Source organism: Uranotaenia lowii, chromosome 2 (genome assembly GCF_029784155.1).
Source record: "Uranotaenia lowii strain MFRU-FL chromosome 2, ASM2978415v1, whole genome shotgun sequence".
NCBI classification, from domain to species: domain Eukaryota; kingdom Metazoa; phylum Arthropoda; class Insecta; order Diptera; family Culicidae; genus Uranotaenia; species Uranotaenia lowii.
This window is the reverse complement of record NC_073692.1, coordinates 250620165-250636378: the sequence shown is the minus strand read 5'-3', so window position 1 is coordinate 250636378 and position 16214 is coordinate 250620165. Positions and strand designations below refer to the sequence as shown.

Below are 16214 nucleotides of genomic sequence, written 5' to 3'. Positions count from 1 at the left end.
GCAAATCCGTTTCAAATTGGATTGTGGCAGACAGTTGAATGTTTATTGAAATTGGTATTTGTATCTCAAACAAATTGGGAGTTAATCCATTGCACAGTAGGGGCTATAGGTTTCAAATTTCAAAAACCTGTAGTCTAAAGTGTTTCCTTTTTGGTCAAAACGAACGACAGAATTAGTACATATTATTAATATTTTCCTATATTTTATTATTGAATGCAGTGTCATCTTGAAACTAAAACGTGCAAAAATGAAATAAAATCTGCTTTAAAAATGTCTAACTGGTAGTAATTGAGTGTTCAACTGATTGTCATGATTTTTATCCAACCGTTTCACCATAAACAATTCTTACGTAGATAGAATAATAAACATCAATAAATGATTGTCAATTCGGTTTACTAAAAGATTATTTGATTTTGATTATTCAATGTAATACGAAGCTGAACTGCCTTGAACATTTCATAGTAGGTTTCTAACTCATTCTAAAGTTTTGCAAATTTATGTTGGGAAAATGCTCCACTTTTTTAAGCTTCGATAGTCTATTTTATAGAAAAAATTCTTGAAAATCCAACTTTTGTAGTACCGGTCTTGAAGAACAAAAATCCTCCTCGAATGACATATGTCTACAAAGTGGAAAATTTCTATCAGATTTTTTGAATTATCATCGAAAAAGACAAATTTCCTAGTAAATTAGCAAATTTTCGTGATTGTGACGTGGCACTACCTTCTTTAAATATTCCTTGAGGTTTTTGATCCTATTTTTTTCTTATAAAGGTTGTTGATCACTCTCACTGTTTATTGGGTTACTTGAGGGCCAAAAAAAGTGTATTGTATGTGTCACTCTGCTCGAAGCCCTTTGTAAATAAAACGGAAGCGCGTACCTAATTGAAACTAATCTGGTTTTTGTTTATTAGGTGTGTAGCTGTTTCATTTATATTTACGAAAAAGAACGAAGTTAATAAAACCTGCTAATAAGCTTTTGTTCGGAATTCTCTAGTTCTTATTTCATTAGGATTTTGCACTTCAATCAGCTTGTGTGATAACGAATTTCTTGGTCAACAATTGTAAATGAGATGGATTTCTATTCTATTCTATTCTATATTTTTTATTTATAGAGGATTTTAACCAACTTGGTCATTCGTCCTCTTAGTGGGATGGGGGGGGAAGGATTTATGTATGAATATCAATATGAATTGTTTTAAGTATGTTTCATTGTATGCTTAGTATGCATTACTGAGTTTTATTTATGGACGACACCTTCTCAGCATTTGTCATCTTGCTAAATTTATTACCGGTATAAAACGTTTCCAGTTTGTTCGCTTAAAAGCCAACTTGCGCAGTGGCAGACTTTATTCATTGTAAATCTTATGAAATTGCCTAGCACCGTGGCAAACTGTAGTAACCCAACTTTTATGCAGGGTTTCACATAAAAATCACTTTTTCCACAATTTTTTTAACGCCTAGCTTACTGTGATAACATTTAACTCTATGTAATGGGAGAGATTCCTTAAGCAGAGCGTAAAACAGTCACAGTCATCAGTCAAAAAACTGTGACTATGAAAAAGTTAAAGCAGTCGCATTAAATACAGACGCCTTCTTACGAGTAACGAAGCAAACAAGCGTCGAAATAATGATAGTCGTCTTCAGTTCGTCCTCGTCATTTTGACTGTGACGGAATATTGTTTAGATTAGAAAACATTTTAAGACGACGCCGAAAAGTACACGCAGAACAAGCAATCCAAATACTCGATTTTTTTCGATACATACACAATCGCTTTGAACCGACGCCATCAACTTGCTTTGACGACCGTCGTTTGAAAAATAACATCCGTCACGCGAACAGAAATCCATGACGACAGTCAAGGTTTTCCAGTCTTTTGAAGCTTGACTAGTAGTCAAATGAGACCTGAAACGTGATGGTGAAGGAAAATCAGCAATCAAGTCAACTATGATGTTTGAAAAATTTATGCTCTGTCCTTAAGTATTGTGTTCCGCTTAAAAAATCGATGTATTGTTGTAGTTATAGAGGATATTGAAATAGTGAAATATAAAAAAAAACGTCGGTTTACCAAACTTTGAAAAATTATTGTAAAATCAAATAACACGATATAGTGACAAAATTTAAAATTTAAGTACCTACTTGAAATGGAATATCTAACTCATTTTTGTTTTGGCTGATGGCCAGCGATTTCCCACTGTGCATTGGGTAGCTCTCATGCAATAATTGTATGTAGTGAGAAAATAATGAAATGTTTTGATCACCTTCACAGAACTTATAAAGAAAACATGATATTCAAGCAGTTCAAAAGAAAAAAATTCGACATTATTTGCAAAAAAAAAACTTGTTTTAAATATTCTACAGAGTAGTTTACAGTGATTTCAGTCAAACACCAAACGATAGAAGCAAAATTATTTAAAATTTAACGTTTCTCAAAAAAAAATCCACACAAACATATAAATAGACCATTTCGCTTCAGTCAAAATCAAAACCTAACTAACAGCTAAAGTTAGTACGCTAGTTATTGAGACTTGAAGGGACCCGATGTAATTTGATGCATATAAATTCTCAATTCGAGCCGATTATTTTGTTACCGCGTGTTTGCCTTTGAACAACTTAGAAACTGAAATCCATATCTTGTGAAGCTATGAAAAAAAAATATGAAATATCTGAACAGTTTGTTTGTGGCTTTATTTACATAAGTAAAAGCTAAGTTATTTCTTGTAAAACGCGTGGATTCTTTTTTCACTTTCCGGTTTATTTTTCTGTAGTTAATCTATTAAATGTGGATAGAAAGGAAACAAAACAATTTAAACATATTTCTAACAGGTGTTCAAGAACATGTACTCATTCTAAGGTAAAACGGAATTCTAATTCTAAACACAACATAACGGGTGCATATACATAGAAGTTAAATAAGGCATACTGTTTTCATTAAATTACCTTGAACAACTGTACTCCTATAACTGCAAACATAAATTGAAGAAGATATGTCACTAGCATAATGTTTCCAATAGTTTTTATAGCAACTATCACACATTTCACTACGTACTGATGTACATTACGGTTCGTGACGTAGGATTTTATTTTCAATTGGTGCAGTTTCATCCATCGTTGGTTTGGTTTTTAGCACAATAATCGATTGTTTCAGGTTTGGATGGGCAATGATAGTAGTAAATGAATCAGAATAATGAAATAAATATTACCTATTTATATTTGGTTGTAAGATATGTAAAGTTAGTTTATTAGTAGAAAAAGTACAATGGCCTAATGAAATGCAGGGGTGTAGAATTTAATTTGAAGGTTCTTATATAAATTTAGAGTTAAGATCTTCTGTAACCGACTTATGTAAGTGAAAAAAAAATGATTTGATGAATTTGTTGAGCTTCTTCGAAAACTCGTTTTGTTGGACTTGTTTTCTTGGTTGATGAAAACTATCTGTGTCATCTGATTTTTTCTCGAGGTTTGGGGTCTATTTGAAGAGCAAGAAGGGAAAGCATTGCTTTTTATTAAACGTTATTTGATTGGATTTTGCGTAAACCTATTTCTTCGGTGTTTGAATTAACAAGGCGATATGATGGGAAATATAGGGAAATTTTAAGATAATAATGTTCTATATCAACGAAACTATACTCGATTCTTACACATTATTGAGAAAAGCTTTCAAGGCACTCGAGACAAGTGACAGTTTGTTTTCAAATTTGTTCTAAATAATCAACAACAGATCACCATAATGTAGGAAATCCTCTAAATATTGTTAGTTTCATTGAACAAGGTGAGGTATAAAGTTCTCACACATTTAAAGTGAGCCCTGTATGGGCTATAGATGTCAGGTTTTATTCGGTAGACTAATTTCAAACATGGATTGAACCGGTGATTCTCGTGGCTCTGTAGTTCAAGCGTACTATGCAAACCAGCTATCTATGATAGCGACGCGGAAAGCGATATCGATGTGGAAATTTACGAAACGTTAGGGTAGGTCAACGGAACGCTAACCGCTTCGTTAGCGACAGATAGCTTGTTTTCATAAAACCGTAGGACTTGGGCCACGACCTACTTGATCATAAATTTTAAGTCGTTGGCATGGTCGTTCACATGTTGTTATTTGTTGACATGTGCTTCTTGTAGGTTATTAAATGAATTTTCAAGAGAATTTTCAGAATTTGTGTGTGTGTATAAAGGAAACTAGGCAAAAATGTATGAAACTTGGTTTTCTCGTGTACCCGAAAGTGCAATACACCGTTTGAAAGATCTTGACGAATAGAAAAAAAAATCACTTTTAGGGCCAAAAAATCTACCGTGGGAGGAAAAAATTATGTAACAAAGAAGCTGGTTCTAGTATAAAATCAGTACAAAACTGACCTAAAGGGCCAGAATAGGCAATTGGGTTTTCTAGTGTACACGGATGTGTAATATAGGAGAAAAAAGTAATGTAATGAAGAAGTTATTACTTCAAAAAAAAGGGGCAAACATGTTCAATTATCGAATTTGTCAAATAATAACCGATTTAAACCATTTTTGATTTTCAGGATCAGGACAGAAAAACAAAATAAGAGCGAGAAACTGTTTTTTTTTTGCTTCGCAGTTTTCAACTGCCGGGCTACGTACCTGCACACGCACAGCGCTCAGTCAATTCATACGAATTAATTCTTGCTTACAGCTGAGTAGCTTGGCCGATAATTGTTTTTTCTTGTGATATGGGATATATTTTATTTGGTTACTTTCTGATAGGGTTGCGCGGGTAGGAAATGCCAGCAACCACAAAGCTCATTATGGTCAATCGTGTCCATAAGATTATGGCAATAACATGCACATTAGACTGAGTCTATTTGGAGTCGTTTTTTAATTTCTCAAACACTGGTGTCTAAAAAGCTTTGTTTTGGTTCAAAACTCATCCATGATTTTTTTCAGAATTTTTAAGTAACGTTAACATGAGTAAATTTGAACTTTTAGGTTTTTATGGGAAAATTAAATGTTTTGTACTGGAAAATCAACATCATTTTTGTTTCTTCTGTGGAACCGAGCCTGCTAATGGTTTCAAACAACAATCAAATTTCACCTGCGTTTATGGACTTAATTAGTATGAGCGAACAAAATAATCAACAGACTATCTGTGATGACAAATTCAGTAGCTGCTCGCTAATCGAGCTATAATCTGGCCCAGTTGCTTAAGCATAATACTTAAAAAATAACCCTACAAATTTTCGAAAATTTTCAACTTGTTTATTTATGTTTTGTCCAGAATATCCAGAAATAATTTCTTATAGCAACAAGTTTGAAGCATAACGCGTAAGAACAAAACACCCGCTAGACTTAATTTTAAAGAACTTAATTATTTACGATTTCTGGTATTTTAGGCTCGTTAAAATAAAACGAAATTTTAGTAAGTATTTTTTAATCTCTTTCCAAGATCATAATCTTTTTTGGCGAAAAGTTTTTTTAAAGTCATGTATTGTACAGCATGGAGAACTGCAGATTTTCTCCATAAAATGTTTCACTTTTTTGACTATGTAGTTAGCAAACGGCTTAATGTTTTTGTCTACAAGTAACATTTTTATTGTTTTTTATGTTAAATGTTATTTTTGTGTGGTATTGAACGTGTTAGGAAAATTATAAAGCCTTTTGGAAACTGATTTGAATGTGGGTAAAAATATGAATAAAAAAGTATAAAATGAAATCATTGAACAAAATAAATATAATCATGATTATTTGCCAGTATGTATGAGTCAAAGCCAGCCATTTTTCAGTTCAAAATTGCTTGATCGCAAAAGAAATATAAAAGAAATGATTATGATCCTAGGTATGATAAACGCAAAGATATGGAGGTTTTTTTCTTGCAACTCTGCACCAAAATGCTTGTTGTTGAACACACAAATTTGGTTGCCGGAAGAAATAATTTTCAGTTTATTTTTCTTAACAAACAGTTCGAAAAGTAGTACGAGTTTTTTTGTTGATAGAAAAGCAGGAGACTGTATTGAAGAACTAAAACAGACATTTTAGTGCGGAATTGCAAAAAAGTGTAATGTTTCAAAACGCGATTTTTTTTTATTACACGTACAAGTAATTATCCAACTCAACAAGTCTCGTTGAATTAAAGTATGATATGTGCTGAAAAAATTGATTTGAAACTTGTTTCATAACAAACTATTCGAATTATGTTTGGTTATAATTTAGTAAATGAATAGAAGATCTAAAACATTTGTTGACATGAAAAGTTGTTGTTTAGTATTGTCGATGGCACGAATTTCAAGACTTTTGCGAGAATCTGATTTGCCAGATAAAAATCTCGTACTTACTAATACCATCGTATTCTTGATGAAAACAATTTTGTGATACAAGTTAGGGGGGAAATACGAAAACCCCAATATCAGAATATTTTCTTTTTCTTCTAAAAACTTTTCAAGTTTTTAACGATTTTATTTCAATTAATTAATCAATCAAACAATTAACCAATTGTTATTATCGGAGTATTCGTTAACCGATTTATGTCCGCATCTTCTTGAAACCAACTCAATATTCAAAGCAGTGTGCTTCTAAAAATGTGCTCATAAATTGCCATAATCCACATTCATATGCCCCGTTACTACCTTTAACGAACTGCGCTGATAGCACTAATTAAGGTCCCGTGCAAATAATTTGCGCGCAGTAAAATCTGCTCACTGACGCATACAGTGTACTTCACATATTTACACATTTTCGCATACAATCTTTTGATAAAATTGAATGAAAAATAATTGTCGATGATTTCTTAAACTTTAGCTAATTTTTCAGTAATTCAGACAACATGGATTATTTGTTCCACTAACATTCGAGTGTCAGAATGTACAGAATGCATTCTGTTTTCTGTTCGTTTCTTGTTATATGAAGGTCGGTCAACTCTTATTATACACGATTATGCCGTTTGGAAATGTGATTCGAAAATTAGAAGCGACAAAGAGCTGATTTGAGAAACTGTCATCGATTGTCTAAGCGTTAGTGCGAAAATATTTTTGCGTGAAAATATTTTGCACTGGAATCTAAATGGGTGCAATTTCCGCAATAACATGTTTTGCCAATTAATTAATGCAGTTTGTAAATCTAGCCATCAACTTGTTCGGTTGGCAAACTTGCAGGGAAATTTCACCTGTATGCCTTCGAAATGCCAAAATGTTGGTATTCCTTGCAGTACCGTACATTGTGATAGACGTAAGAATCTACAAGTTCAATTCTACCATAGGAAAACTCAACCAATATCTGTGCAAATTAAACATGTTTATTAGGGTGATCCATTAGTAGAGGTTTGTTTCAGAATCAATATTTTGGGGGCTGAAATCGATCGAGACGAGACAGTTGGATCACTCAATGGGCGAACCAATCTACCGTGGCAGAAAAAAGTTATGAGTTGAACTAGATGTTTGACATATATTTTTTTTGCCTCAAACTTTTTCTTGTCTCGTCAATATCTTCGAACCGTACGAACATCCGTTTTTCCCAGAAAACCAAATTATTTAGATTCATTTAAATACAGAAAAATAATCTAAAATAAGGCATCGAGCTTTCTAACTAAGGACTTTTTTTCAGCCCCAAGGTTTTGATTTCGTAATTTGCTCCTATTTTTGGATCACTCTAATGTACAGTATCATTCATAATTCTATATATTGTAACTATTCCTAATCCAGAGGGGGAATGGCTCTGCGTGATTAAACTCCTCTTTAAATAAATAAAATATCTTTCTATCTATCATCATTCTATACACATGATTTTGAAATTTTCAAATTCGTGTTACGTTTCCAGACCTTAACCTACTTCCAAAGTCTTTTGTCAAAGTACTTGTATAATTTTAAGCACCCATACTGCCCCCATCCTCTCTGGCGTAACAGTCCCATATTGTCAGTCATTAATATCTAAATGGAACTTTTATACCCGTACATAAAGTCAGTCTAAAAAAATGTTCGTACAGCACTTGTGGTACTTTTTCTATCAATAAAGGAACTAAAGTATCCTCATTTAATGTAAGAAATATTTTTTTAGATAAACAATCACTTCCGAATCCGAAAAGTATGCCCTGTACACTGTAGTACATAGTGTTTTGAAATTCTAGCCAAAAAATCATATCATTACTGAATCAGTAGACCGCAATTTCTGGAAAATAAAATATACTTTAACAATGTTCGAAACTGCGTGAATAACAATCCCAGAAAATACGGCGGTGATCTGTGGAAAATTGAGAATATAAAAAAAAACTTTATTTTTCGGTGTACGGACAATTTTTGGCGCAATTCTTTTGGAATCCTAAGTTAAATTTAGTGCTAACGCCATAATATACTATTCATATCACAAAATCAATTATACCTTCGAGTTAAGTTATTAATGGTCTAAAAAGGTAACTTTTTACTGCATACATTAAATGAAGTTCCACTTTTGCTCATCTCTGTTGATTGAAGTAGCTGTTAAGAGTATTTCAATTATAGGTGATTGTGCTGTACAAACATTTTTTTATTAACTGTATATGGAAATGCGTGTTTATTGATAAAACAGTTTTCGATGTTTCTTTTAATAAGTTCCTGAAAAAAGAGTTTAACATTCGCTATGTTCTTGGTTTGGCTAATCAAATGTTCATTCAAAATAACTGAAAACAAATATTCAAACCATAATAAAGAAAGAAACATGTAGTGCTTAGTAATAGATTTGGATAACCTTTCTTAAAAGATTTGTTGACAACCCGAAACACATTGTCAGATTGTTGATTCATACAGGGTTTTAATCTTTGCTGATAATGAGTTGAGTATTTGTTTTCATTTTCATCTCAGGTCCTTTAAAATCTCTTTCTCTGTTAATAATCAAATTGAAAATTATGATTTTATAAAATTAAAACGAAACCAGAAAACAAACAGGGTTGATCGTGTAACAAACACAATTAAAAACAAACTCATGTATTCCTTAAACGCCAGCGTCCTACCTTATACAACTGAACTCCTATAACGGCGAACATAAACTGTAGCAGGCAAGTTACAAGAACAATATTTCCAATTGTTTTAACTGCTACTATTACACATTGCACTACATGCTGAGAAACGAAAGAGAATCGAAATAATAAACTGGTTTCTTTTATTCTTATCAAAACCAATAGTTCATTGAAAATGACTCCGCATCTCGTAAAACATAATAATGTGATTAACCCCTGCACTTGATTCAACTATTGCAATAGGCATGAATGAATGATGAATGATTTTTTTTTCTTCGTTTATAATAGACAGATGATATGTAACATAGCATTTTGTATTTTACCTTTAATCCTTTAGCACGGTTAATAGCTCGAAGTGGTCTCAGCACTCTCAAAACACGAAGAATTTTGATGACTGATATTGCTCCAGAGCTGTAAAACGAAACCAAAATGAAGCAATTATTAACGCTAATCAATCCGCTTATCTTCTGGGAAACCTCAATGAATTCATGAAATGTTTTCTTGTTTCGCAACCGGTTTGTATAGTAATTTATAGTTTTTAAAATCTCGTAATGTAACTCAAATATGTTTCTCAGACAATATATAGCAACAACACTTTAGTTTTCCGTTGTTCAAAGTCTAAAAAAATCCGAAAAACATGCTTCATAGGCCATGCATGTAGATCAGTTACGAAATACTCAAGGAAAATTTCACTTGTGTCCGAAAAAGCTAGAGTTAGAAGCTATACGCTGCGCCAGAGGACTATATTTTTCGTATAATAAACTGTCAAAATTGTTTCAAGTCTTACCAGATTAATTTTGAGAAAGGATTGGAAAGTTGACGTAATTTGGAACCTTATGGCTTTTTTAGACTTTCAGAATATGAAACACAAAATTTCTAACCCTTCTAACCCTTAATCAACTTTGCACTGGGCTCTGAGTTTATAAACGCAAGGTTTTTGCAATAAAATTATAGGGGGATCGAAGTAGTCAACGACACAAATATGACGTGCTTTTTTCAAGCTTCTAATTTTCTTCAGTTAATTTGAAAAGAGGGGAAAATTTATAGAAATAAAGTGAAATTATCGTTATTAAGCTGATATGGAAGGGTCATATGGAGCAACCAAAGTGTGTGGATGGATATTATAGGACTGGTCACGGTCATAAGCCTCCAGCATGCCCGTCAGTTAATAAGACAGGCGGTCAGCAATTGCGAGCAAGCTAATCGAGCGACGGAAACTTGTTTCCTCTCAGCGGACTAGCAGTACAGCATCGATCAAATCTGTATGTTTGTGAAAATTGTGTTCCGTGGGTCCTTTCAAACCTGAGACAAATAAATTCATGGAGAAGTAGTAAGAAACCCTCAAGCTAAGTATCCAGAATTTTATCTACTTTTACATTACTTTTAACTATTGAAAAAAGGCATTTTATTAACTTTTATCTTAGATTAGAATATAGTTATTAGTTCGTTGCTGCTTTAAGAATTTTTTCAAGGTGGTTCTGCAAAAATTTATGATTTAGATCAAGTAGATTCAGAGCGGAAGATCATTTTTTCATACTTTCATGTTTCGAAGTCAAAGGAAACACTCGCTAACTTCTGTGCTTAAGTTCTGAGCAACTTTAGATAAACTATTCTAGCAATGCTTTGATTGGCTAGAAAGGTTCGATTATTAGAAAATTTGGTTGTTTTAATTCTTTTTTCTATTCGAGATTCACATTTGTTGCAATTGCATAGACTATGGAAATAAGTCTTTAAAACTCTTACCACGCAATGTTTACCGAGAAAATTGTTTTTTCATTAGTCGCGTAGAGGTTTGAAAAACTGTTATTTTATTTGTCTCGATAAGATTTGAAAAATCAAAATTAGAAATTGCAGCTCCGACTAAAGAAATTTTTTCGACGAAGAGTCACTTACAGTTTCAATATATATTGAAAATGAATTCGAAATGAGGCCTTTCTAGAGGATAGATATTTGAATTTACGAGTCTTAACATGAATTATCATTTTTCTTTATTTTCATTTTCTAGAGATGTATAAGGCTCAATACAGTATGAATAAAGGCTTCAGTAAAAAGTTGAGGAACCTTAAAATGGCACAAACAAACAATGTAAATTTATAAAATAAGAGAATTAGACACAAAATAGTCCGGTTATCCATACAGTCCGCTTATTTTACAGTCCGAATCAAGAGTTTCAATAGGAAATTTTGGCATTTCAGGGAATCAAGAGAATAAGTTTTGAGTGGCCACATCATTTACCAAAATGATTTCCTTTGGGGATGTGGTCTTAACCCCCAAACAATCAGCGTGAGATTTGTAAAGGGATGACGTGCAGCCGGTCTCCGCAAAATAAATCATCACATGAGCTGCACTTCCTTTCCCTCTATCGACTACACGGACTTTATCGGCGTCGTGTGAGACAGTGACAGCGAGATTGGATAGAATCTTCTATCCATCTATAATTTTTAATTCTTAAAATGTTCTCACTATGAGAACATAACATTCACCGATAAGGCCTTAAAAATTAATTTCAAAACCAAAATAACAAAGTTTCTGGATCTTAACTATCGGAGTCCAGATTCGTAGAGAAAATATTCTTGTGCGCAACGTATGGCTTCTAACTTCAGCTATTTTGGACACAAAGTGAAAATTTTTTCGAGCATTTCTTAGCTGATCTACATGTTTTTCGGATTTTTTTTCTTAGACTTCGAATAACGGAATACTTAAGTGTTGTAACTGAATATTGTCTGAGAAACATATATGAGTTATATTACGAGTTTTCTAAAACTATAAATGTACAAATCGGTTGAGAAAAAAGAGGTTTTTGTCAGAAGTGTCAAAACTCGGGTAAAAATTTCTGGGACGGATGAGAGTTAAACCGTTCTCTAATACATTCCGTCATACTGTAGCCCTTTTCAAAGATGCTTTAAATAAACTATCCTTGGCTACATTATAAGGGGCCGTTCAGATACCACGTAAACCGATAAATGATATTTTTGACCTCCTCTCCTCTCCCCTCCGTGGACAATCGTAGATATTCGACAAACCCCGCCCCCTCCCCGGATGTTTACGTGGATAGATTCGAAACATTTTGTTCTCCTAAATATAGTATTACAGTTAGAAAAGACTTTTTTTTTAATTTTTGTTATTAAATAGTAGATTTTTAATAACGTATAAGCATTTCCTTGCACTGATCATTTGCAATTAAAACACAATAATATTTTTTACCTTCCGAAAATATTGAAGAGGTTAGTACGTCCACGTCAACATGACTCAAACCCCAACCTCTCTCTCCATGGACAAGCGTGGACAATTCCGAACCACCTTCCCTTACTCCTCCCCCCCTAAGTTGTTCACGTGGTATGTGAAAGCCCTTAAGCTGCACAAATTCATCCAGATGTGCATCCATTGAGCCGATATTCATATGTGATATCTTACTGGGAACTTCAAAGTTAAAGCAGCGCGCTTACGTTATATTTGAACGGCCCCTTGATATACAGTGCAAAATATAACGGCGCGTTCGTAAATTGATTTTTTTGGGTGATGCATCAGTCGATTGGTAGATGTCAAATCACTTCCCAATGCTTTTGCATACGTTTGTTTGTAATTTACGAACGCCAGCATCGATAGAAAAAATCACTTCGATAGAAAAAATCAATTTACGAACACGCCGTAATAGTTCTAAGTGATGTCATAGAACTTTGCCATTTGAAGATTGATGCTTACCTGAAGAACATCGAAATCAATGAAACACAAACGACCAATAGATCGAGTAGGTTAAACGCTGATCGACAAAACGCCCCATCGTGGAACAAAAATCCATAGGAAATCAGTTTGAGAACCAATTCTATGGTGAACACAGACGTGAAGAAATAGTCAAAGTAGTTTAAAATTTGGTTTCTTTCAGAGTTGGCATTCAAGGGATCTTCGGCAGCCAGCATAGCGGATGAGAACATGATGCAAACGAGGATGATATTTCCAAACGTACTGTGGTTGCATAGCCAATGACAGAATACACGAAACCTAGAATATTGAAAAAAACATCATTAAATAGTGTGAAAATACAGACTTCAAAAAGTTAGTACACTGTTCATAGGAATAGAAGGTGAAAAACAAATGTGTGTGAGTAGGTTTGTAGGAATGAGTCTGTGGTTGTTAGTTGACCAACTCGAACAAAATAATTTCAAAGCATCGGATAGTTTTTCGATCTAGCTTTTCAATTGCTTTTCAGATCGTTACGAATTTTTATGTTTTGAAACTTACAATAAACACGAACAATTTGTCAAAGATCGCGTGCTATTGTTGTACTCTAGTGAAACCTCACCATTTCCCTTTTGTAATATCTTTATTTGAACCGTCTCATACCTTGAGGCTTTAAGGAGCCGAATTAGTTTCGTATGTTTACAATTGTTTGCTTAAGTCTGGATCATTACTTTTTGAAGAGAACAGGAAATAGACAGGGAAATATGAAAATAAAAGAATTATAGACGAAGATCGATAGCTTAACATAACCCTCACTGGAACGTCAGGTGGTTTTCCTCGGGCCCGGAGGGAATTTATGAAGTTAACTCTGGCGACAAGGTGGTCCTCATACGACCAAACAAAATGCTCGAAGTCATGGTAACCTAGGCCGCACCCGCATAAATTGCTGCCAGCAATATTTATACGATAGAGTACCGCATTCAGGAATAATGATTGTACATGAGACGGGAAAATATACGAATAAAATTCCGACTCAGGTTCAATCTACCATTTCCCTTCCGGAAACATATTTGGGAATTTGAAAACCATAGGTCTTAGCTTTGTAAAAAAGTTCGTACTTTTCCATGAACGAATGTTGTTCAGCATTATAAAATTGAGCAATATTCGATGGTCTTGAACAACTTTTTTTCTAATCGCCTTCGTTTGTTTTCACAAAACGAATTTCCAATGTTGCCAGTTTTGAAGCATAATATTACTTTTATATATAAATTCGCCAACTTTCAAATGTCACTATGGCTCTAGGATTAGAAGTAGAAGGTTCGTTCTAAAGTTCGAGTCGGTCAACATATTTACATTCATACATGGATGGTGTGGATAGGTGGATATTGTGTTAGAAGTTTCAAGGTGTTTATGTACAATGGAAGAAAGAAACACGGTCATTATTGGTGACACTGGATTCTCGGCACACCATAGAGCAAAATTTGCGAAATATCTTTTAGAATGGTGTGAGAGGGTTCTCCAATAAAGGATTCAAACTAAAGCCACGGAAATCATTCAGGATTGTTGCCAAGGTTGCCGAGCTCGGGAGAAAACAGTTAATGCACATATTTTTAGCAGATCTTGTTTGTCACTCATTCCAGAAGGAATTATTCTATGTACAATACTTTGAATGTTGTTTTTAACATGCTGTTGAGCTCAAAACTCAGAACTTGAAAATATTATACATCACTACTCTTCGTTTTTGAAAGCTGCTGTGATAACTGTTGTCAGTGCTTTGTGCAGTACAGTAAGCAACTTTACGACTACTTCTGATTCTTTGCACGAAATTTAGTTTCAATTTGAATTTCTTCAATGACAATTTTTTAGCATACTTCATTTAGCACGAATTTATAGACGAGGTATTCCAATGCATGTTGTAATTATCTCACGAAGATGTATTGTATTTTTATTTATAAAGCTACTGTATTAAAAAAAATCATATTTTAGTGTTATCATTGTTCAATCGTTCAATCGACAATATTATTTCATTATAAATTTATCGTATTGTATTTCAATAGTCGCTCGCTCACCCGGCCCGGACACCTGAGCCACGAGAAATCGTTCGAAAAGAAAAAAAACCAATGACGTCTGATAAGCGAAATTTTTTACTCATTAAACGGCCAATGATAAGATTGGTTGTAACCAAACGTCCTTTTTTTGGCATTTTAAACCAGTTGGTTTATTCATCCCGCAAACGTCCGTTTATGGACTAGCGACTGCACTAGGCTTAGCTTTAAATTAATCCGATTACCGAACGAGTACTGTATATTATAATTCTATCATATTATCATACCATCACTGTACCATATCTTATTATAATTGTTTTACCATATTATTAGTTTATTACATTCAAATTATATTTTGGGATAATCATATTATGATATTGTTTGTTTTATTTTATATCCAGGTTGTTTATATAGAGCAGAGCACAGGTTTATCTATTTTCAAATTTGGGTCTTTTAAGCTAACATCACAGCGCAGATTTATATTGCCAATTGTTTTATTAGTTATGTTACATTCCAATTTTGGTACTGTAACACTTTTGTTAAACATTTGTTGCTATTCTAATTTGCAATCATGTTAAGTTGTGCTTGCCAATCGAGAAGCAGGAAGTCATTATTATTATTTTTAGGATTATGAAATTCAGAAACAATTGTTTACTCATCGTTACTCTCTTCAGAGCTTTAAATCAAACTTTAGATTAACCTGTTTGTTTGCGACAATATGAAAAATGCCGAGCCCGCAGGAATTGGAACAATCTTATTGGCAACATTCAGCTCAGACATACGGCGCGGTCTGGCTAAATTATATTCTTTATCGTGATCATCTGTAAATAAAACATAAATCTCATACAGCTTTATGATCTAACGGAACATCTGCCAATAACGAAACCTTCTGGAAATTACAGTTATTGTAGATGTTCCGAATAATACCTGTTTTTCTCAGAAAAGATGAAGAGTGCGTTCGACTTCGGTATAGGCTTTTGAGTTTTCTGAACACTGATTTCAGAAAAACGTCGTGGCCTGGCAGTGATGTGTTCTTCGTAGATCTCACCTGTTGAAATAAAAAAAAAGGATGATAAGTGTTTTACCTCCTGATATTTGAATTTGGAATTACCTTGGGTTTCTTGATCTTCGTAACCTTCATCCTCATCCGGTAGAGTCATTTTTGTTTCAGACCCAATATGATCATAAGCATCCGATCTACAAGTAGAGTCAAAGTTATTTTCAAACGGTTCATGCTTATTATACACTTCATCATAACTTACAATTCATTATCCGAATCTAGTATATCCTTGTCGTGCTCCATGAACCCATCGTCGGTCATGCCAATCGGGGTAGCTTCGTGCGACAATCTTTTCTCTTCTTCCATACCTTCTTCGCCTTCTCCTTCTTCTTTTTCAACAGTCGTCAATGAATCAGCGTCTGCTAAATTGTCAACGGCAATAGCCAAGAACACATTCAACAAAATATCTATTTCACAAAAACGGGTTAAGGAAAATGTTTACAGGGATAATCAAATTAATTTATAAAAAAAGGGGATTACAACCCAAGTTCA

General features: G+C 33.7%; 2 protein-coding genes across 3 annotated transcripts in view; one reads left to right on the top strand and one right to left on the bottom strand.

Moving 5' to 3' along the window:
- Positions 1 to 16214, top strand: part of LOC129747866 (probable tRNA N6-adenosine threonylcarbamoyltransferase, mitochondrial) — a 56813-nt gene that overhangs the window by 20134 nt on the left and 20465 nt on the right. The window lies entirely within an intron of this gene.
- LOC129747863 (muscle calcium channel subunit alpha-1) overlaps positions 1 to 16214 on the bottom strand; it is a 38163-nt gene that overhangs the window by 13373 nt on the left and 8576 nt on the right. Inside the window, exons 11-16 of one of the 2 annotated variants that reach the window (XM_055742239.1) lie at positions 15925 to 16129; positions 15774 to 15859; positions 15590 to 15710; positions 12642 to 12938; positions 9263 to 9350; positions 8934 to 9041 (exon numbers count right to left, since the gene is read on the bottom strand). In XM_055742239.1, coding sequence (XP_055598214.1) covers positions 8934 to 9041; positions 9263 to 9350; positions 12642 to 12938; positions 15590 to 15710; positions 15774 to 15859; positions 15925 to 16129 — 905 coding nt within the window. The remainder of the gene's footprint in view (positions 1 to 8933; positions 9042 to 9262; positions 9351 to 12641; positions 12939 to 15589; positions 15711 to 15773; positions 15860 to 15924; positions 16130 to 16214) is intronic. The other variant, XM_055742240.1, reaches the window with a different exon arrangement.